This window comes from Chrysemys picta, chromosome 3, assembly GCF_011386835.1.
Source record: "Chrysemys picta bellii isolate R12L10 chromosome 3, ASM1138683v2, whole genome shotgun sequence".
NCBI classification, from domain to species: Eukaryota; Metazoa; Chordata; order Testudines; family Emydidae; genus Chrysemys; species Chrysemys picta.
The window spans coordinates 134,098,456-134,119,870 of NC_088793.1; the positions used below are offsets into that span (position 1 = coordinate 134,098,456).

At 38.0% G+C, this 21,415-nt stretch overlaps 1 protein-coding gene and 1 long non-coding RNA gene across 7 annotated transcripts in view; one reads left to right on the forward strand and one right to left on the reverse strand.

Moving 5' to 3' along the window:
- Positions 1-21,415, reverse strand: part of LYST (lysosomal trafficking regulator) — a 151,462-nt gene that overhangs the window by 51,114 nt on the left and 78,933 nt on the right. For 5 of the 6 annotated variants that reach the window (XM_042848373.2, XM_042848372.2, XM_042848374.2 and 2 more), the window contains 10 exons: positions 19,889-20,087; positions 16,748-16,879; positions 13,579-14,203; positions 11,973-12,150; positions 10,270-10,439; positions 8,162-8,392; positions 5,515-5,681; positions 4,636-4,788; positions 2,932-3,093; positions 2,087-2,278 (listed from right to left, as the gene is read on the reverse strand). In XM_042848373.2, the coding sequence (XP_042704307.2) occupies positions 2,087-2,278; positions 2,932-3,093; positions 4,636-4,788; positions 5,515-5,681; positions 8,162-8,392; positions 10,270-10,439; positions 11,973-12,150; positions 13,579-14,203; positions 16,748-16,879; positions 19,889-20,087 (2,209 nt within the window). The remainder of the gene's footprint in view (positions 1-2,086; positions 2,279-2,931; positions 3,094-4,635; positions 4,789-5,514; positions 5,682-8,161; positions 8,393-10,269; positions 10,440-11,972; positions 12,151-13,578; positions 14,204-16,747; positions 16,880-19,888; positions 20,088-21,415) is intronic. The other variant, XM_005291190.5, reaches the window with a different exon arrangement.
- LOC135982425 (uncharacterized) lies at positions 337-20,402 on the forward strand. Its single transcript, XR_010599778.1, has 2 exons — positions 337-692; positions 18,902-20,402. It is a non-coding gene; the product is annotated as an uncharacterized LOC135982425 (long non-coding RNA).

Here is a 21,415-nt window from a genome sequence, read left to right on the forward strand (position 1 = left end):
AAATGTTAAGAAGCATAAACAGATCAATGGCATCTCAGACCATGCCAACTTAATCCTAGTCTACTGTAAGCAGTACTAGTCAAATATCCACTGTACTACACTGTGAATATATAAACAGTTAATCTAGACACTGGTTAAACCAAATTAAAAATTAGAGTTAATCATTTAAAGACTCCATTCTGCAACTATTTCACATGCAGAACTTCCATACATTTCAAGTCCCATAAACAGCAAAAGTGGCCCCTAAAGAACATGATTCTCGTTAAAAATTAAACAAATTCACAGAAATGGGGAAAACAAAGGTGACTGACTAACTTTAGTAAATGGAACGGTTCTGACAAGCAATATGGACACTGAACCCACATACACTAGATTTCTGTTGCATATAAAAGTTTCCTTAAACTGGGGACAGGACACTTGGCGTATTGCAAGTCATACAATAGGAGTCCATTAGCATTTGGCTTAGAAATCTAATGAAAAGCTGGCAGAGACTTCAGAACAAAAACTAACAGGAAGAGGCAAACGGCAAGAGGGGGACCATATCTTGACGTGAACAACAAAGGTCTGTTCTGGTATATTCGTGGTACAAAGAGACAGGCATCCTTCACCAAGGAATTAAATTGACAGCAAGTTTGCTTCATGAAAAAGGGATCTCAACCAGGCTTGGTTGAAAACACTGGAGACAACACTGGGTGAGAAACTTCTCAGGACAGAAATTAGTTAAAATTAAGGTTTAGAATGCTTGTTACAACTTTGGTTTAGATATTACCATTTGTTAACATCTCTCACACTATTTCTTATCTGAATCTCTATTTCCCTCTTTAATAAATTTCCTTTTGTTTTATAATTGAATTCAAGTGCTATGTGTAATACAAGAGCAGTGGTCTAAGATAAAACTGGTGAACTGTGTTACACTGTTCCTTTGGGTACAGAGGATCTGAGATTTGTGGGTATCCAGTGATCAGGAGCTGGATACCAGAGAAGGGACTCAGGGCTGGGGTACATTTGTTGTCATCCAGCAAGGCAAAAAACAGGGCTGGTATAGTCCAGAAGACAGTGCCTGAGTGGCTGACAGGCTGGTTGTGTTAGGAGGCTAATGCTCTGCTAGCACAAGCAAGAGTTCCTCAAATTGGAGGCAGCTGGTAACAAGGTGACTCACAGACATGGGTGCCCTAAGAAGCATCACAGGCCCTGCTTGGCAACCTCCCACCCCCTGAAACCAGCAGGAGTTGAAGTGGGGGAGACCCTCTGCTCCCCAAAAGACTTATGAGAAGGTGGGGGAGTCAAGACCTGGAATGTGAGGTAAATTGGTGGCAGCATCTTCCTGCTTAACCATCCTGGTCCCCAGCCAACCCACTGCTGGGACCTCAAAATTCCTGCCTCCCTCAAATAGAGGGAGATATAAAGGAGAGATGGATTGGCTTCACGCCATACCAGACATAGGAGCCCAAAATCCCCCTTCCTGCATTTCCACTCCTTTGAAGGATAGCCCCTTGAAATCCATTACCAATCCATTTTATTTGATCACTGTATCCCCTCCCTATGGAATACCTACACTGGACATCCACTCCATGTTACATAATAAGTTGCCACATCATAGCCTAACTCCCATTTCATGTTCATACCAACTAAGCTCCCCCCCCCCCCCCCCCCAGCACCCACTGTGGGGAAGGCAAAAAAAAAACACTTTGCCTTGGCCAATCTGGCGGGGAAGGGAAAATTCCTTTCCAAACCCCCAAGAAAGTAGCAACTAGTGCAGCGGATCCTGACAAAACCCGATATTTCACCACTTCCATGGATGGAGGGTGGCTACTGCTCCACCTGATCCAGGTAAAAAGAGGGCTTTTCCTGCATCAGCATAGACCTATATAGTCCCTGCCCTCTCTGCTGGTCACCTGGGAGAGGGAAGAGTCAGCATCCCCACACTGACATGGTCTGCAGTGCAGCAGAAAGCCTCTCCCTGACTTTCTAGCCCTTAAAAGGGCACACTCCTTTTCCAACAAGCAACACAGCAATTCCCACCACTTAATGTGCGGTGAGGTCATTATAAGCATAGTTACTGTATATTTTTTTCCCCTGTTCCTACCTTGATAAATGAACCTGTTAACTGCTAGAACAGTGAGTCTCTGTAACCTCTGTATAAGCTCATTCTCAGTGGCTCGAATAGGATTCTCTTGGCTCATTCTCCGCTGCATCATCATGTTAAGTTCATCACTTGCTACTAAACGCATTTTCATCACCAGTGTGTCAGACTGAGCAAGAGAAAATTTCCTGGAACCTTTAAGTATAGAGAAATATATCAATAGCATCCTCATGAATAGATTAAATATCACATTTGTAAATTAATTGCATGCACCAATAGCTCTCATCTAGGAAAGAAAATTGGTTGTGGTTATGAGGGAAAATATTTGAAATATATTTCTTTAAAAAGGAACAAGGAATGTCCAGGTTCTTGTTTAAATTTGGAAATGTGTGACAGTTTTTCCACTTGAAAATGAAATGTATATAAAATTCATGTAATAACAGAGCATTAAAGTCTTTAGAGATTTGATGAAGCACTCATCTTAAACTATAGCACATTATCTATTTTCTTTAGAGTTTTCAAAATTATGTAATTTCTCAGAAATATTCACTGTACAAAACAGCTTCTGAACAGTCACTGTTTCACTTCCCTACTTTTATAATGTTACCTCATTACTGCTGTTATTTAAAAGTTAATTGTTCTTATACTAACATGCTTATAGAATGTAGGTTTTCAGCAATGTGAACTAAGATCAGTGAGGTTAACAGCTCTGAAAGGTAAACACATTTCATATTGATCTATCAGAAGTTATTTTGATAGATGCATCTATTTCATATCTAATCCTGTAAAACATTTCCTGCGAAATGTTTTTGCAGAATGAATTGGTAGGCATGACCCCACTACTGCACCTGCTTCTGTAGGGAACGTATATGAAGTGGATCCAGTAAGGGACTGGAGGGACAGCTCCTGATTTAACAGGCTGAAGGAGGGGGGCATCAGAAGTCGACTGTAGGAACAGAAGTGTTGTTTTGGTAGACGAGGAATAATGGAATCTTTCATTGCAACTGAACCTTTGTTTTAAACAATTAACAGAACACACATCAGTTTTGTATGTAACAGTCTTCAGTGAAATCTTAAATGCAGCTGAATATAATGACCTAGATTCACAGAGCACCTTTCAGCCAAAGAATCCAAAAGCACTTCACAAAAATGTTTCACAAACTATTATAGTCTGAACTGGTAGTGCTACCTAGAGTGAAGGTTGCATAACATTTTCCATTACAGCATTTACTTGCTTATGAAACTAATGGTTCAAATTGAAATTATGCATGCCAGGTGTCTACCTCAAGCGGATTTTTGTGTGTGAAAGTTTCAGTTAAAACAGTTCAGTTGTTTTTAAGAATGAGATTAAGGAAAACTATGGTTTTTTTCATGTTAAAAAAAACACATTATTTCAGAAGCGCTACTACCTACATGCTTTGGAGCAGGAACTTGAAACTTAAAAATCTGCACTAATTTATCATCCCCCTCTAATAGCTGGACCACACAGCAATAGTGAGTTCTCAGCCTCTATTAGTTACTCTGTTAGCTTAAGTGGTAGACTGTGGATGTAAAGATCAGAACCCTGTTCATGTCCCAAGTGGGGGGGAGGGGGTCCATATAATACTACATGACAATTATTTTTCAGGGTTGGTTTGTTTAAAGATTAGGAAGTTATATACAAATACTGTATGAAAAAGAATGTAAGGTTGCAAAGACACATGCTCAAGTTAGGAAATGCCAGAATTAAAGTTGCCTTTTTGCATATGCATTATGATGCAGTCTTTAATTATATGATCACATAACCCTGTGGAAAACAGTAGCATGTGATCATGTAATTAAAGACTATCAGAATGCAAGGAGGACAAATTATATAGGCAACCTTAATTCTGCCATTTCCTAACTTCAATGTGCGTCTTTGTAATCTTAATGTTATTTTAATGTAAGGTGTGTATGTGCGGGGAGGGGTTATATATGTATGTTTGTTAACTCATTATTTCAAATCCAAGTTGAATTTGGCTCTGGAGTCTTCAGGGATGGTGCAGTGTTAGGTGAAGGAGAAAGTATTGCTGCACTCCCTTCTTTCAATGTATAAGCAACACTTATTCTGCACACCTACTGAATTCAAAATTTGTACAAAATTTACGCTACTGTTCACCTTACATAGAACATAGAAAACTTAGATCATCATTTTTTCCACAGGTGGATTTGCACTTAGGGTGACCAGACAGCAAATGTGAAAAGTCGGGACAGGGGTTGGGGATAATAGGAGCCCACATAAGAAAAAGACCCAAAAATCAGGACTGTCCCTATAAAATTGGGACATCTGGTCACCTTATTTGCACTAGAGTTATGTTTTCCAAACATAGCAGTACATTGATTGGTGAAATGGGCTGTAGTACCATAAGTAAAGTTGCAGGGAACTCATCAACACAAGTACACAGATACACACTTTTACAACCTCTGTCTCATTGAATGCCAGGGTAGGAAAATATGACTGGCTCCAACACATAACGAGGGCAGGAGAAGCTATAAAATTCTCTAATACAACATACTATTAAATTATCACTCACCAGCAATGCTTTTACGTTTTTGAAACATTGCGTGATGATGGGTAGCAGGTAAACGTAAAGAGTTAGCCAGATCCTGAGAGTCTTGGTTTGCTGTAGCTTTTATTAATTCAATAGCTGCCTGAAGAACTCTGAATTGCAGAGCAATTGCCATGTCTACAAATGAGAGGCAACAATGAGCACTTGACATTTTCCTCAAGGTAGTTTACATAAACAAACATGCTAACATTTCAGAAACTTCTTATTTTCATTTTATCCTTTACATCTATTTCTATAAACACCAAAATAATAGAATTTCACACATTATAAAAACTTTTGAAAAACACATTTCAACACTGGTTTCAAAAAGAGGTGACAAGCTTTTTTTCGAGACGCTGATGGAAATTAAAAGGGGCAAGAAATTTAAAAATATATCAAAACTACGTACTTCTGAGAAAGTCATTGCAAAACCACCCCAATAATAGATGTATGTCACAGTATCAGTTACAAAGCAAAGACTCCCCTCCCTTTGGGAAAAACAGCCACCAAATTTTAATATCTTCATAATTTTATTAAAAGTTATAAATGGAAATAACTATTATATAGACTCTCTGAATATTGTCACTATTTTCATAATACTCCAAATATTCCATTCTAGGCCTTTTACTTCAGATGCCCAGGCAGAACTCCAGTTACTGGTACATATTTATAAGCCACAGATTAGGACTGTAATTAAGTCACTATTGTACAAGGGTCACTTACAGGAAAATAAGGTACACAACCAGGTACCCCATCAATTCTAACAATTAGCCCTTTTTGTGATAGATTTCACAGAGGATATTCTTATGAGAAAGTTAGCGGTTACATTTTAAAATCCCGTGGAAATGAAAGCTTATGACTTACTTTGTGTCTTCTCATTTTTATTATTCTGAAGATGTCCCAGTAGTACAATGAGGTCCTCAATAACACGAAAATACTGAGAACCTGAGGAACTGCAGGCATGAATTGTGACTGCTACTAGTAATTGTTGTATATCACACACAAGTAGCTTGTAGTCATTCAAAGGAATGCTGTAAACAAAGTCAGATATAATTACTACAAATAGTGCCATTTTAATTCTGATGGTTTCATATGAATACAAAAAATTAACACAGTACTTGGTATGGTTAGTAGAAGGAAAAGTAATTTACAGATAATGTTACAAAATCCAAACACTGCCACACTTAATCTGATACTGCTGAAGACAGGAAACAAACTGTTGACACATAAAAGGCAACATTAGCTATGTTTTAGTTCAGAAAAAGTAGACACCCAAAAATCTTTGGAAGAGATTCCAGTGTTAAGAATGAAGTTCCATATAATGGTCTTGAAAGCAAATGACTTTTACTTTAAGTGAAGAACAGATCTGAATTATAAAGTTCTCAAATTATTGAACTTTAATTCTATTTAGTACTATTCTCTCCAGTTTTGCAACCATAAATTAATGTTATACTGAACATTCAAAATTCTGAATATTTGTTCTGCGCCAGAGTAATTGAACACATGGGCAAACAGTTTTACTTTCTCCTCTGTTTAGATTTCAAAAAGGAAGTAGGTAAAATATTTTTAAACATATCAGCTTTTTTGGGTAAACTTAGTGCATTATTAGATCGTGAACAGTGCAGCTATTCTTTGGATGAGAGTAGCAGAATATTCTTATGTAAACTGCATCTCTTCTGTAAACTGCATCTAGTTGCTCCTGCAGGTCAGCCACAGATCACATTTTTAGTAGAATGCTATTGCTTCTTGTCCATGATTGATGTTTAGTTGCATAGTATAGTGTGACTTACATCTGGGTTTCCCAACCTGGGAATCATGACCCAAGACAAGGAAAATACCTGACTTTCCGTTTTTGAGTCCCATCTCTGTCTTTCAGTGAAGGACATTGCTCATTTAAGTCTCAAAGTTTCCTAGGTGCTACACAAATTTAATGACCCCCTTAGTTTAATTGCTGAACATCATTTACATCAAAAGTAAAGAACTATGACTATAAGTCCTTTATACTAAAGAAATTAATCAAATTTTTATTTCCTACATGAATAATTTTGTTGTGTCCCTTATTTTTGGTCTTTGTTACAAACTGCATCCCACAGTTGAGGCTTGGTAAGTTGAAAGGCATGCTTTTAGCAGCGACCTCCTTGCCAGCAGTGGCCACTACCTCCCAGAAGCTAGGACTCTGCTCTGCTGTAAACTCATCTGGCTCTTTGCCTATGTCATTCCCTCAGCATGCACAGCATAGCAGACATAACAGCCAACTGGGCAAGGAATGGGATGAGCCTCAGAGCAGCTAGCCAAGCCAAATTCCTTGTCCTCTCTACAATAAGTCAGATCCAATATGGAGAAAATGAGAGGGGCCAGGAGGATTCTTGAACGTTTTTCCTCCTTCCAGTTTTGCTTCAAACTGTCCCATGTTTAAAATCTTCTAACATTGGTTCATTGCATTTGAAAATCCTCTATTTTGAAAAGACTACCACAACTTGTACATTTATTTTACTGGAAGGTAGATTAGCTATTTAACTCATCTAATTCAACACATTTGTTAGCTACCATTTACAGATGAACTGCACAATGGAAATGTTAGACAAATACACAGTGAAAATTAACGAGGTTTTAAGAACTGCCATGATGAATGAGACAGATTTTAAAACTAAATTTACTTTAAGACTAAACGTAGCATTATCCATTGATCCAACGTACAACTATGGCTCACCAGGAGACAACTGCTGTGGGTACAAATTAAAGTATAATATCTAATTTATTCAACTGAATTTAAGACTGCGAAATGTCTATTACAAAAATGTATGACCAAGTTATCTGAAAAAACAAGAGTGATTTAGAGCTGTAATAGATACTTTGTACTAGAATTCTGTACAAAATGTCAATTCTCTACTATTGATTATATCTAAGTTAATGTCATAAAAGATTCCATAAAATCTGCAAGTTATGGCCTGATAAAGCAATTATGCACATGCTTAAATTTAAACCTATTCAACAAGGCACTTAGGCACATGCCTAAATCCCATCAGTCAATGGAATTTAAGCACTCGCTCCCTCCCCCCAAATTAATAAGTCATTGCCATAGTAACTGGACAAAACACTTTTTGCTAAGTAAGTTTTCAAAAGAGGCGCTTGAAAAATGTGGTAACTAATAAAAAAACCTACATTTCTTGCTTTAACAAGTTCTCAAATGGACCAATGAGATTTTACAAGAGTTTCCAAAATTAGACCTACAAACACCACACAAAAGTATGAGGCTTTTTTTTTTTTTTTTTTTTGGAGAAGAAAAGAGCACACACACGGCTATTAAAAAGAAGTGCCTCTTAAGCATAAGTGAAGCAAGGCATTAAATACACTGGGCCTGATTTTCATTTCAGAATCAGGCCCCATTGAAAAATAATTAGAAGGGTGTATATGTGTGTATATAAATAAAATCATGCTTAAAATAATCTAATGTGAACTTGTAAATTGTTTTTAGAGTGAATCTGAAATATTCAAGTAATGCAACACTTACTTTGTTTCTAGACCATTAAGGGCTGCTAAAGTATTACACAGCACATACAGCAAACCATTATCAAGCAGCATGTCTGCCATTTTAGAGCAGGAATTTATGATTTGTAGCAGAAGGCAAAAGGAATTATGCAGCAGTACGTTGTCATAGAGAGAATTCTCTATAAGTCCCAGAACAGGAATGACACACCATTTTTGAAAAAGTCCAGCATTTTTTACATCTTCCATGTCAAATCTATTAAAATAGAAACAAATAGGAATTCATCATCATCTGTCCTTAAAATAATCATCACAGTATGCACAACTGAATTTTGAATGATTGAAAAGATTATGAATACTAAGGAGTCTCTATGCTAACTTATGTCCTGGCCAGGGGATGGGAGTGATTTCCATGGCATTTCATTTCATGTCAATGGCAATGCTTATCTAATCTGTTAATGGTAATAAGAATTACAAAAAAATGTTTGGAAGACTTACAGGGAAATGAGACCCCTAAAAGAGAGATTAATGAAGTTTAGCTACTACAAATAGGTTTACACAACACATTTCATAAACAGAAAAATCTGACTTTCAGCTTTTACTAAAAGCCAGTGGCACAAGAGTTTTCTTATGACTCATTCTATTTCTCATAATAAAATATTGCAGCTTGCAGTGCCACTGTCACGAAATGAGGTATGGGTTTGCTGTAATAAAATAATCCACTGACCAAGAGGAGGCTTTGATATACTGTATTCATTACTGCTGAAACTAATTAGATCAAGGATGAATACCTCTTGTTCATTTCAACTCCAGAAGCCATAAACTGAACTACAGTCCTTGCATTAGGACTTTCTATCACATAATGGAAAAGGAAATTAAATTACCATTAAAAATAGATCATTGTACCACACCATGACTAATATATTCTGAAGTTATCATAGCGGATTCCTAAAAGGCTAAGTCTCATCCCCATCCACCTCAGTCCTTTCTGAGGAGAGGTCTGCTTTCCTTCTTGGGGCTGGTATGACATCTGGCAGGTTCAAAGCTTCCTATTAGCATGAGTGGTTAACTTCTGGTATATGTAGGAAATAATCTGTGAGTACTGATCTTGCACTATAGTAGGCAACTGAAGCAAGAGCTTTTTCCTGATTGGGCAGATTGTGGACCTTTGGCTATACTTGGATATTGAGTCTCCATTCTGTATTGTTAGATCTCTGCAGCATTAAATAGAAGGGTCTGACTAGCCATATATTCAGAGAAAAATTACTTCCCACCGCTTTGGCAGAATGGCCTGCTTAAAGTGAGATTTTCTCTTTCCGCAGTGCTTCCGTGGGATTCCGCCTCTTTGTGGTTCAAGGATGTAGTACAGGGATTGGCAACCTTTAGCCCCCTAGCGGGCCAGGCTGGTTTGTTTACCTGCTGTGCCCGCAGGTTTGGCCTATCGCAGTTCCCATGCTGCTTCCCACAGCCCCCATTGGCCTGGAGCAGCAAACCGCAGCCAGTCGGACCTGCAGTCGGCCGAACCTGCGGATGCGGCAGGTAAACAAACCAGCCCTGCCTGCCACCAGGCTTACCTTGACGGGCCACGTGCCAAAGGATGCCAATCCCTGATGTAATACAATTTGTGGAGATGACACTAAAGAAAATCTAGAGATTTTGATTCAGATGCAGATTAGGGTAGCAGTTGGCACCGAATTTTTTTTTCTAGCTAGTTGTCACATTTTGGTAGGCGGGGTCTATGGTGGTGTTTGAGTTGTTAATATTGCCCAGAGTCTCATATGGGCTCTGACTGGAGAATGGCAAGGGCTAAACAGAATATGGTAAGTTCAAAGGATGTAGAGAGGCCTCAATATTGAACAAAGATATGGGGCTCCCTCTCCTCATGAAAGGTCAAGTGAAGGTGCACCATGTTCTGTAATTAAGGGAAAACTGAGATAAACTGAGTTTTTAGAGTTCCAATAAACTTGCAATCAGAAGCATTTTTGGTGAGGAACTGGTTTATAAGGCTGTCTGCTGTTGAAAATATGGTGGGACTTAAATGCAATTATATCCTCGCCATGAGAAGACAACTCAATATCATTGCTTGAACTAAAACAGTGAATCTTCTGAATGCTGAAGAAAAGCAATACTTACTCTTCATCAAGACCAACAAATCGACCAAAGAGCATTTCCAAAAAGCACTCCACAAGTTCCTGAGTTCCTTGGTGAAGATACAACTGGTTGGCTAACAAGGAGAAGCCACGATTCTTTAAGAATTTTTCCTTTTGTTCCCTGGTTGCTCTGTTGAAATATGCATCCAACAACTAGAAAGAAATGCACAATTTTGATTCAAGATTAAATATTTTTATGCATTATTTCCTTAGAAATTTAAATATTCTTGTTTGCAACATGTTCCATTCAGAAAGGAAGATTTAAAAATTTTCAGATTCCAAATTAAGTGACAAATTCTTTCCTTTGATTGTGTTTGCACTTTCCATTGACCTCAATGAATCATAGGAGTGAAAGGGACCTCCAGAGGTCATCTAGTCCAGTTCCCTGCACTCATGGCAGGACTAAGTATTATCTAGACCATCCCTGACAGGTGTTTATCTAACCTGCTCTTAAAAATCTCCAAGGATGGAGATTCCACAACCTTCCTAGGCAATTTATTCCAGTGCTTTACCACCCTGACAGTTAGGAAGTTTTTCCTAATGTCCAACCTTAACCTCCTTTGCCACAATTTAAGCTCATTGCTTCTTGTCCTATCCTCAGGAGTTAAGAAGAACAATTCTTCTTCCTCCTCCTTGTAACACACTTTTATGTACTTGAAACTTATGTCCCCCCTCTCATTCTTCTCTTTTCCATACTAAACAAACCCAATTGTTTCAGTCTTCCCTCATAGGTCTAGCTAGCTAGCTAATTATATTTATTTATATGAAAGATTGAACAAAAAAGTTTATAATATTAAAAATTTATTTTACATTTTATCTAAATTGTTACTGATTGGTGACTTAAGTGGTTTTACTTTGTATTTATCTATCCATCCATCTTTTTAACTAAATCTTTGAAGTTCCTCTTCAAACTACAAGCCAAAGCTACTCCTTAGGCCCTGCCTCAAGAGCAAAATTCTCCATTGCAAACTGTTTTCCCTCTTCATAAGGAGGACAAAACCACTCTGACAAAAATCAAGATAAAACCCACAGTCAGTTTAAGTTAATACCCAGGCAAGAGTCACACTGACTGCAGTGGGAACTCTATCTCGAAGAAGGATTTCAGGACTAAGCAAACACTGGAGGAAATAATTTTTTTTGATGCACTACCCGTTACTGAAGGATGGTCATTTATTTTTCTACCATGTTACTCCCATTTTTATGTGCTATTTGCTCCCATCATAGAGATAACAAAAGAAATCAAATCCTAACTTACATAAATTTGACAGCTTAGTGGTTTGAGCATTGGCGTGCTAAACCCAGGGTTGTGAGTTCAGTCCTTGAGGGGGCCATTTAGGGATCTGGGACAAAAATCTGTTTGGGGATTGGTCCTGCTTTGAGCAGGGGGTTAGACTAGATGACCTCCTGAGGTCCCTTTCAACCCTGATATTCTATGATTCTATAGTTTAACTATCAATTGAAAAGATACTTTTTATGAAGAAATTCTCAAACATCTAGATATAATCAACTCAGTTTTAAAAAGGCTTTGTGGGGATAAAACTAGGGGAATATAATAAAGAAGTCAATCTTATTTTTGCTAACAATCTGCATATAAAGAACATCTTAGATCAAACTCTGCATATATTCAAGTGAGCTAGTTTATATGCTTATCTAAGTTGCAAACATTTAGACTGTATATGCTCCTACTTTAATGACTCCTTGTTGTATGAGAGGAGATGGATGGTTCACAAGAACGATAAGAGTGTCAGGCTGAATAAGTTTGTCTATCACATCTTCTAGCATGATATCTGGCAAGATTAAAAGAACTCCACGTAAGAGGTCATACAATCCACAGCATATAAGCACAAGGCAATCTTCTGTGGATCTGAAAACAAAGAGGAAAATGTGCTATTACTATATCGAATTGCCTATAAACCATAGGCGTGTATAAATGCCATTACAGGCTACCTGCAGGGGGAAGTGACCACACCGCACCTTTAAGCGCACAGGGGGAAAGGGGTGTTGTCCAGCTTGCAGAATGAGAAGGAACAGTGCTTTACAGTGGGGTCAGAGAGGCTCAAAAGCGGCTTCAAAAGGGGGAGTGGGTCAGCATGGTGATGCTGATTCATCCCCTGGAAGGGCTGAGTGGTTGAAAAGGGGCAAACCTGCACGAGAAGCCTTTTTTCCCCAAGAGCAGGTGAAGCCACTCCTTTTTAGGGGGCTGGGAAGGAATTTTTCCCTCACCACCAGCTTGGCTTACATAGAGAGAGTGTGTGTGGGGCGGGCGGGGGGGGGAGGGGAGGAGAGAGAGGGGTTTAAAACCTTCCCCAGAGCTTTCACCACAGTGGGTTCGGGGGGCTTTGTTATGGTGAGTGAAGGAAGTTAGGCTATATCTTGCAAATCATTATGTAAGTGTGGGGCAGATGTTCAGTGCAGGTACTCCATGGGGGGAGGGGTGTATAGTGACTGGATAAATGGCTTGGTAAAGGACTTAAAAGGGAAGTGCTGGTTAAAGGAGCAGAATGGGGTGGCTTGGGGCTCCTATGACTGGTCTGGCAGGGAGCCAACCCCCTTTTCTTATAGCCCACCTTAGCCCTCCTTTGAGATCCCAGGAATGGGTTGGATGGGAAACCTGGATGGAAAGAGAAGGGGCTGGCAGAACTTCCCTGAGTAGATATTGAAAGAACATGAGGATACCTGCACTGTACCTGTTTATCTGCTGGGTAGTCCCAGACATCTAATAATAAAGTTGTGGCATGATTAAAACCATATCAAGCATCTCCTGTCCTTCTTTCAGTATAGCTAGACAAAGGTCAGACTAATGACTGTCTGACAAAGGTATTTCCCCAAACTCTTCCCAACACTCTCCTCTTCGTCCTTTTTTTTTTTTAGGGCTTAATTCTTGACTGCAGTCAGAGGGCAACATGACCAGAGTTATTTGTATTACAGTAGTGTCTGAAGTTTTCAGTCAAGTTCAAGGCCCCACTGTGCTAGGCATCATATAAACAGTTAACCCTTCAAGGCAGGGATTAGCCAAATAGTGTGGAATTTGAAACAAAATCAATTTTCTAGCATACTACTAGTTTAATGAATAGATTTGCAAGCTTTCACTACAGATGTAACACTAAATTTCACACTTATTGGCTATTTTTTACAAAATATGTAGTCCAGAGCAAGAACCACAAAATGTTTGTCAAGTCAATGAGAAACTATGTTATGGCAGAAATTACTGTACTATTAGAATTATTTCTGGAATGTTGAGGTATTGTAGGTTTCTTTTAAAAAAACAAAAAAACAAAAAAAGCGTGCATACCTATAATCAGGTCTTTCAGATCTTTTAAAGGTCTCTTCACTAACTGAAGAAAAGGTAAGACTTTCCGTGTCTTCAGGAAGTGCACTCCTATCAGTGAGGCTTGGCCAGCAAGCAACGGAGGATGATCCACTCTGAGCAGAAAACACTAGACCCAAGCCTGCAAAATTATTTGGACTTTTCTGAAATGAAGGCAGCCCCTTCAGATTGTCAGGACGGCGCAACAATGATTCAACTGCAGCACCATCATCCTCGTTACTTTTCAGTTCTGCATTTAGCTCTTTGTTCTCAGATAATTCTAGTTCTTCTTTTGAAATGTCAACCAATGCTTCAGCAGATGTTAACTCTGAGTCACAAACTGTTTTTGCAGACTCACAGCTGCTGACAAAGAGTTCCTCCTGTACCCTTTTTAATGTTTCAGAGCTTTCCACAAAAATTTTTTTTTCCTGTGGATCAGAGTCACTCTCCCGAACTTCCTGCAAGTCATCAATACTTCTACCTAAGTTGCCAGGTAGCCTTTTTGGATGCACTTGTGGTGAGGAGGTAGGAGATGCTGGTAGGCTTTTGCAACGCCGTTGAAGTGCCTGAGAGAGTATCTGTGGTACGCTAATCTTGGAAATAATGTTTCCTGGGGAAGAGAACACAAAATACTCTTAGCATCTATTTTGTATTAGAAGCCACATTAGAAATGTTAATGTTCTGTTTCACCACCAACTAACATATCCACAAAATGCACAAAGTAATGTGCCCGTTGGCTTATTATACTGACAATCCCTGTTTCCCGCCCCAAACATTAAATCAACTATGAACAGATACCACATTCATTTGGCATAGCAGGCCATAAAGTTTGCTCAACTATTGAGACATTTGATTTCAGAGACAGAATATTCAGTTTACATAAGTTACAGCATATTGCAATAAAATAATGTATATATAAGTTAATTTTCACAAAGCAGAATGGTCTTATTTTGGTCCTTCTAATTTTGTTTTGATTTAAAGATATAACCTTCTAGAATCTGCTATTTAAGTGGTATGTTCTGTTATGTCTGATCCCTTCAGTTAAGTTAGTTGGCAATAAAACCCTGAACAAATACATGACTAAAGCTTTAAATAAAAAAAATACCCTAAAAGATTAAGTGTTTGAATATGGCCAAATGTTGAATAAGTAAAGTTGTGTATATAGATCGCAATGTTTAAAGGTGCAACTCTGATCTCAGAGGCACAAACATGCAACACCTAAAACTGGATTAGTCTCTGTCTACTTTTACTAAATGATAAATGTAAACTAAAGATAAATATTGCATCTTCAACTACTTCTGTATACTAACTCCCAGTTCATCTTAATTTGTCTTATTCAGGATATTTTACTCTGTTTCCTCTTTGGAGTCTGTGAGCCTTCTTTCCACTCTGTATTCACAGAAAAATCAATTTTTAAATGTAGAAGTTAAGTATTTGAAGGACTATCAGCAAGTATTGCACAAAAATATTGTGCTAGGACACTACAGTCTTCATAAAAGGGTGTTAGATCTGAGTATCTAATGCAATATTTCTATAATCAAAAAAGATGCAATTTGACCAAAAAGGTTTTAGAATGATACACCAGTTAATACTTCTGTCTGAAGTCAGCATATCAGGAATGCATTCCTAAGCACTGTCTGACACTTGCTGAAATAATAGATACATATGAACTCCCTCCAGCAGTCAGTACAGAGCTGGTTGCTTGGGTGGTTTTACACATCTTGCAGCTAAATCAGAGATGTAAATGCAAATGTGCAGTCCTCAGGAATATCATATTTTTGCAACAATCTGAGGAAAACCTGTCTGTAACATTCATCTGTGACAGATGAATAGATAACATTCTTTATTTAGCAAGGAATAACTTGTACTGAACTATAATTTATAATTGTTTAGGACCTCATGGTAAGAGAACATGAAATGACTAGTATTAATGCAAAAAACAAACCAAAACCAAAAAACTTATGAGGAGATTGCAACATTTCATGGCATGGCTCTAAGCAAAGTGAAAGGCATATCACTTTTTTTTTTTTTTTTTTTTTAAATGGACAGTCAAGTCTCAAACTAGCAGGTACATAACATCTGAAGAGCTAACTTATAATATGCTTTTCACAAGGGAAGAACTGCTTCAACATTAACTGCAAAATGTATTATATTGGTCAGGTATGTGGTACTGTTGGATTTAATATTATAGAAATTGCAACAGTCGCAAACAGGAAGTGAGAAATGGAAGCAAATCACATCTCTCTCGTACATGTTGCCTAAATTGTTTGGGTCCTGCAGTTTTAGCAAATGATTATACCTCATTGTGGATGTACATTAACTTCATAGATAAGGCTGCACTGATAGTTCCATTGCAAGATTTTTTTTTGACCCAACTTTAAATTTTGATCCAGGGATGATATTTGTTTGAAAATGTGTGTAATATACATTGAAAGACTACATTTTAAAATTCCAGAAGCCTAGAGCACTTTTCCCATACTGGTTAATAAAAGTGGGCACATAATTTTTGTTGGAGTGACTTCTGATTTGTTGGAAGGTGTGAAAATTACTAATTTGTACTCTTTATGCTAAAATATTGCATTGAAATCACAACAGTAGCATAAGTTATTTTGGGAAAGGGTGAGAATTATTAACTAGCCCTGATCCAATCTCCTTTGCATAACTATAGTATGTTTAGCACTCATACATTAAGAGAATGAACGGACTACAAACTTTTTACATTTTAAAGCTCAACTGGAATAGTGTACTGTAATAAAAAAACCTCTTGACAATTCTCTCTCAGGCAAGTAACTTGCTGGTCATCTAAGTCACACAATTTGGGATATACCTGGAATAAGTTGCTCCTAATAGGTTTTCCTACTTTATCTCAGATACAGAAAGTGTATTATTGTACTCACTGCATAATCAAATGCTGATTTTCTATTTTATACTAAATTAAAAATGGCCAAATCATTTCTCACCATGCTCAAGTTATAAAACATTGATACAATCTTAGTTATTTTGCACCAATTGACTGAATTTAAGCCAACTTTGCCACCACTCATCTAAGTTCCACCTCTGTAAACAGTTGCAGCCTTTTCCCTTGCTTCATTGCCAAACCCAGAAATTGAGCATATGCTTTTCTAGCAGCAGGTATGTAATATAAATATTTTACCTCCCAATGGTGAAGCAGTAAATCCAGCTGGACTTGTAGTTAAATATGTAGGACTGTCAATTGATTTGCCACTAATGCTGGAATTTCTCAGGTACTTGATCGATTGGACCTTTTCCTGAAAAATCTTGCCATCTAGGAAAAAAACGGGGGTGGGAGGAACAATGACTTAACTCTAGGCAAGTTTTTTTTTCTTGGCAAATTAAAAAACACAGAAAACAAGTCAAAGTTAAGATTCATAACATATCACTGCAAGGTTTAATGAGCCAAGCACTTTCCTTCCACATTTAAGAAACACACTTGAGAATGAAAGAATTCTACTTTTGTTCAGTATAGTGGTGTTATACTTCTCACCAAGAGAATTTTAGAATATTCCTCTCAGTGAATATATTCTGAAATGGTTCTCAAACATGTATGTTTAAAAATAGCATTTCCAAGCTAACTGCTAGTAGCCATCTTGCTGAAAATTTTGTGAAATCAAATAATGATACCCCTCCCTAATCCTCTTCCCCCACAAAAAAATTAGTTCCTTTACCAGATTAACCAAGCCTCAAACTATCAGAAGTGGGCTCTAATTCTGTGCTAATAAAGATGTACATGGAGTCATGTTGGAGTGCAAATGCCAACAACTGCACACCATTCAAGTAGAGAGCTAATTACCCAAACTGGACATGCAAAGTAAATGCATCTGCAACAGTAGAGTATGGTCTGAAAATTTGGCTCAACGCATTTAACCTCACACCACAAAGTTTCACTATTTTCAAAACTACATATCTACAATGTCAACAAGATAGATACTGGCAAAAATCTTGGAAATGCCAACTTTAATTAGAAATAATCTATAAAATGTATTTTACATTTTACATTTTTATAGATGTAAAAAATGCTTCTTTACAGAAAAGAGATTTTAGAAGCCTGTACCCATTTTGTTCAGTTCAGTAATGATTTGCTACTAGAGATTACAGGCCTGTTCTGGATTACAAATTTCCTAACTTCACCAACTTTCAAACACTTCTGTGTTCATTTTCTCTAACTAAGTGGTGCCAGATCATCACTGGATGTCTTCCACTGCTAGCTCAGAAGGATATTTGACTATAGTAAACTTGAGCAAAAGGAACCTTGTCATGTGGTTAGTTGCAGTTTGAAGGATCTCTCCCTTTCCTCTCCTGCCTCATCTCTGAGGGATCCTCTGACTGGATCCCTTCCAGCTATTTAGTTGTCCACTCTGTCTCCCCCAAATATGAATTTTACATCACTGTCAACCAATCTCATTAAAAATTATTGAAGTTCGAAATAATGTATTTAAAATGGATTAAAAATTCTAGTATAGTTTAAAAGAAGAACAGGAGGACTTGTGGCACCTTAGAGACTAACAAATTTATTAGAGCATAAGCTTTCGTGGACTACAGCCCACTTCTTCGGAAAGTTTAGTTTAAGTACAACAGAATCCTCTTAATTTGCAAATCTTGTTGGAAATAATGAACCAGTTAAGCAATTGTCCACATTATCCAAGTTAGCATGATGTACAGAACATTGCACATGATTTATAATAGTTTTGGGGAACTGATAAACTGAGAGTATGTCTAAACTTTGACCTGGAGGTATAATTTGCAGCTTGAAGAGGCACCTTATGCTAGCTCGAATTAAACTTGCACATTAAAAATAGAAATGCAACTGCTGCAGCATAAGAACTGGAAGGGGCTAGCTGCCTCAAGTATGTACCAGTCCAAGAAACTACAAACTTGCTAGGGTAGCAAGCCCCTATCACCACTTGCACTGCCACAGCTACATTTCTATTTTTAGTGCGCTAGTTCAATCAGAGGTGGAAAGTACACCTTCACATTGAAACGCAGACATACAAGAAGATTTTAAGTTCCACCTAAACTAGAGACCTTTCAGGTAGAGGTAAAAGCACCATGTTTATACAGAACGCTGAAGAGAAGGTGCAAGCTAGCCCTTTCAAAAAAACTCTTAACAGGAGGATGATTGAATATGAAGAACCCTGTAGGGTAAACTGACGTGGCTGCCTGAAAATCCTGTCGGAAATTAGTGTCCCTAAAGCAAATCTACTTCAGTCAAAACCATGACTGACCCATGACATAATAGACTTGAGGGAACAACAATTAACTCAAACTATAATTTGTTTTTATTGAACAGAAATGGTCTCTGATAGGAGAAAGGGTACTGAGAACAATAAAGAGGCGACTGAAGAATACGAAATGCATTTGGGACTGTGGATGTTTCATACCCTTGAACCTGAACATTTGATGCCGTGAAAGGATGTACATGTGGCTCCCACTGGACAGTGCCATCTAGAAGGTTACAAGCTTGCATACATTCCCATGTGGTGGATCTAGATAGGCGGTTCTCAAAGGAGATGTAGTGTTAACATGTTGCAGACAACCCCATGTGTGTCAATTTAAAGGAACAATGTCAGTTTTCTATTATTACCAGCTAAAATGCATGTAACTCAACTGTTCCCTGCAAACTATTTATGAGATGTCACTTAACATGATTTTAGTCATGTGAAAATAGCTGGCCAAGCTCTTATTACCTACTGTTGCATAAGCTGTAATTTTCAGTAAATTGGTACTGTGGTGCATTCACACATTCAGTATGTGTGATCCACAGAGAACCCTAATCTAGTCTTCCAAGTACATCATCAGAGGCCAGGAACTGGAAGATTCTATAAGTGATAGACTATTTGGCTTTGGGCAAGTCATTTACAAGTTAGTTTCCCCATCTGTAAGACAGATCGTTTACCAACCTCACAGGTGTTTACTTTTTAGAATTATTAATAGCTGTCAAAGAAGAAAATGAAGTATAAAATATAGCCACTAATTATTAATATACATTGTCTTTGGGGGTTTATAACGAAGAACCCAACCAGGTATCATGCAAAATATGAAGTCCAATTAAAGAGTCTTTTTTGATAGACTCAAAGTAGTTATAATGTATCAGAAGAAATTTTGGTTGTAAGACTCAATTCAGTAGCTTTTGTAGAAACATTAATTACATGGTAGCGTACAGCACAGGCATTTACAGAACTGCTATTTATAAAATTAGCTTAGTTTTATTTTTAATCAAATAGGTTGGCATTTTGTCTTATAGTCTATTTCTGGTTAAACAAAATATTGTATCTACCTATGTGCAGGGAAAAGTAGAAGTTGGTGGGATTGTGACAAACATATGTATTAGTGGGAGGGTGAACTGCTAAGAGGAAATTGAAGATCAGTGTCAGTAATTCCAGGTCTGGGGGAGATCCAAGCACTTCTTCAATTATTTTCACAAATGATCTACAAACCTCCCGAGGCAGGGATGTAAGATGCCCTTCCTTTTGCTCCTGAAAGAGAAATGCACAGGTAAAATAACCTGAATGCTCAGTTTGTCAATCTATTGCATCATATACTTTTCCATACAATAGATATGGGAAAAAGTTTTAGTATACTTTACCTAACTTGGAAGTTACTGTGTCCATTCAATATTACCTGCAACTAGCATGCCTGAAACACAACTGTAATACTAATCAAGTTACACAGGTACACTTTTTTTAAAAATGGAAGTTTGTTTCCATGGAAGCACTTATATGTAATCTGAAGTTGCAATGTTAATGACATCTATAGGTCTAATAAAAAATAATTAATAGATTTTGAAATATTAACTACAATTGTACAACTATTTAACTGAATAAGGAGACCTAAGGTTAGACTTACAAAAATCCCACTAGGTGCCTTTGACTTCAAATGGGAGTTAGGAGCTTAAACTATTTAGACACTTTTGTAAGTCCTAGTAGGCATCTAACTGCCTCTTCTTCGGGCACTTAATTTTGTAAATCTGGCCCCTAATCTGCACTATGGACCAACTGCTTAGTAATGTTACTTGTGTTACAACACAGAAGTCATCTAGCTTCATCTCATGTTCTAATTAATGCTCTTAAGAGGCATGCAACTATAGTTAAAAGAAAGGTACTCCTGTTTGTGGCAGTATTTGACTTCAGATTATGAAAACAAGTCAATCCATTTAAAAAAAATCCAAAATTCTTTATTGAAATGGAATGAGAATCCTAGCATCATAGCAAGAATAAAGAGGTATATTATAGTCATACCCCTTTAAGGATAGGCTAGAATAATTTGTATCACTGCATTTTCTTAGGAAATAATATAAAAAGTGACAGATGGTTATGTCTTAAATAAAGTTGAAACTGTGTTTCCGAAAACTTAGAATCGCTGATTACAAAAACACTAGCACTACCTGGGCTTTTCCTTAACAGTGATTTGTGCGTAAAGCTCGATAGATATTCAGTATGGAAGCTCTAATACATATTTGATGTTACATAGAACAGTGTTTTTCAAACCATGGGTCGTGACCCACCACTGGGTCACGGCATGTAAGGTGCTGGGTCGCCTTGCTCTGGTCAGCACCGCTGACCAGGACGTTAGAAGTCCTGTTGGCAGTGCTGTCCAGCTAAGGCAGGCTAGTGGCTACCTTTTCCGACACTGCGCTGCACCCTGGAAACAGCCAGTAGCGGGTCCAGCTCCTAGGCGGGGGGGGGGGGGGCCACGGGGCTCCGCGCGCTGCTCCTGCCCCGAGTACCAGCTCCGCACTCCCATTGGCTGGAAACCAGCCAATGGGAACTGGGGGGTGTGGAGGCCGGTGCCTGCGGGCAAGAAT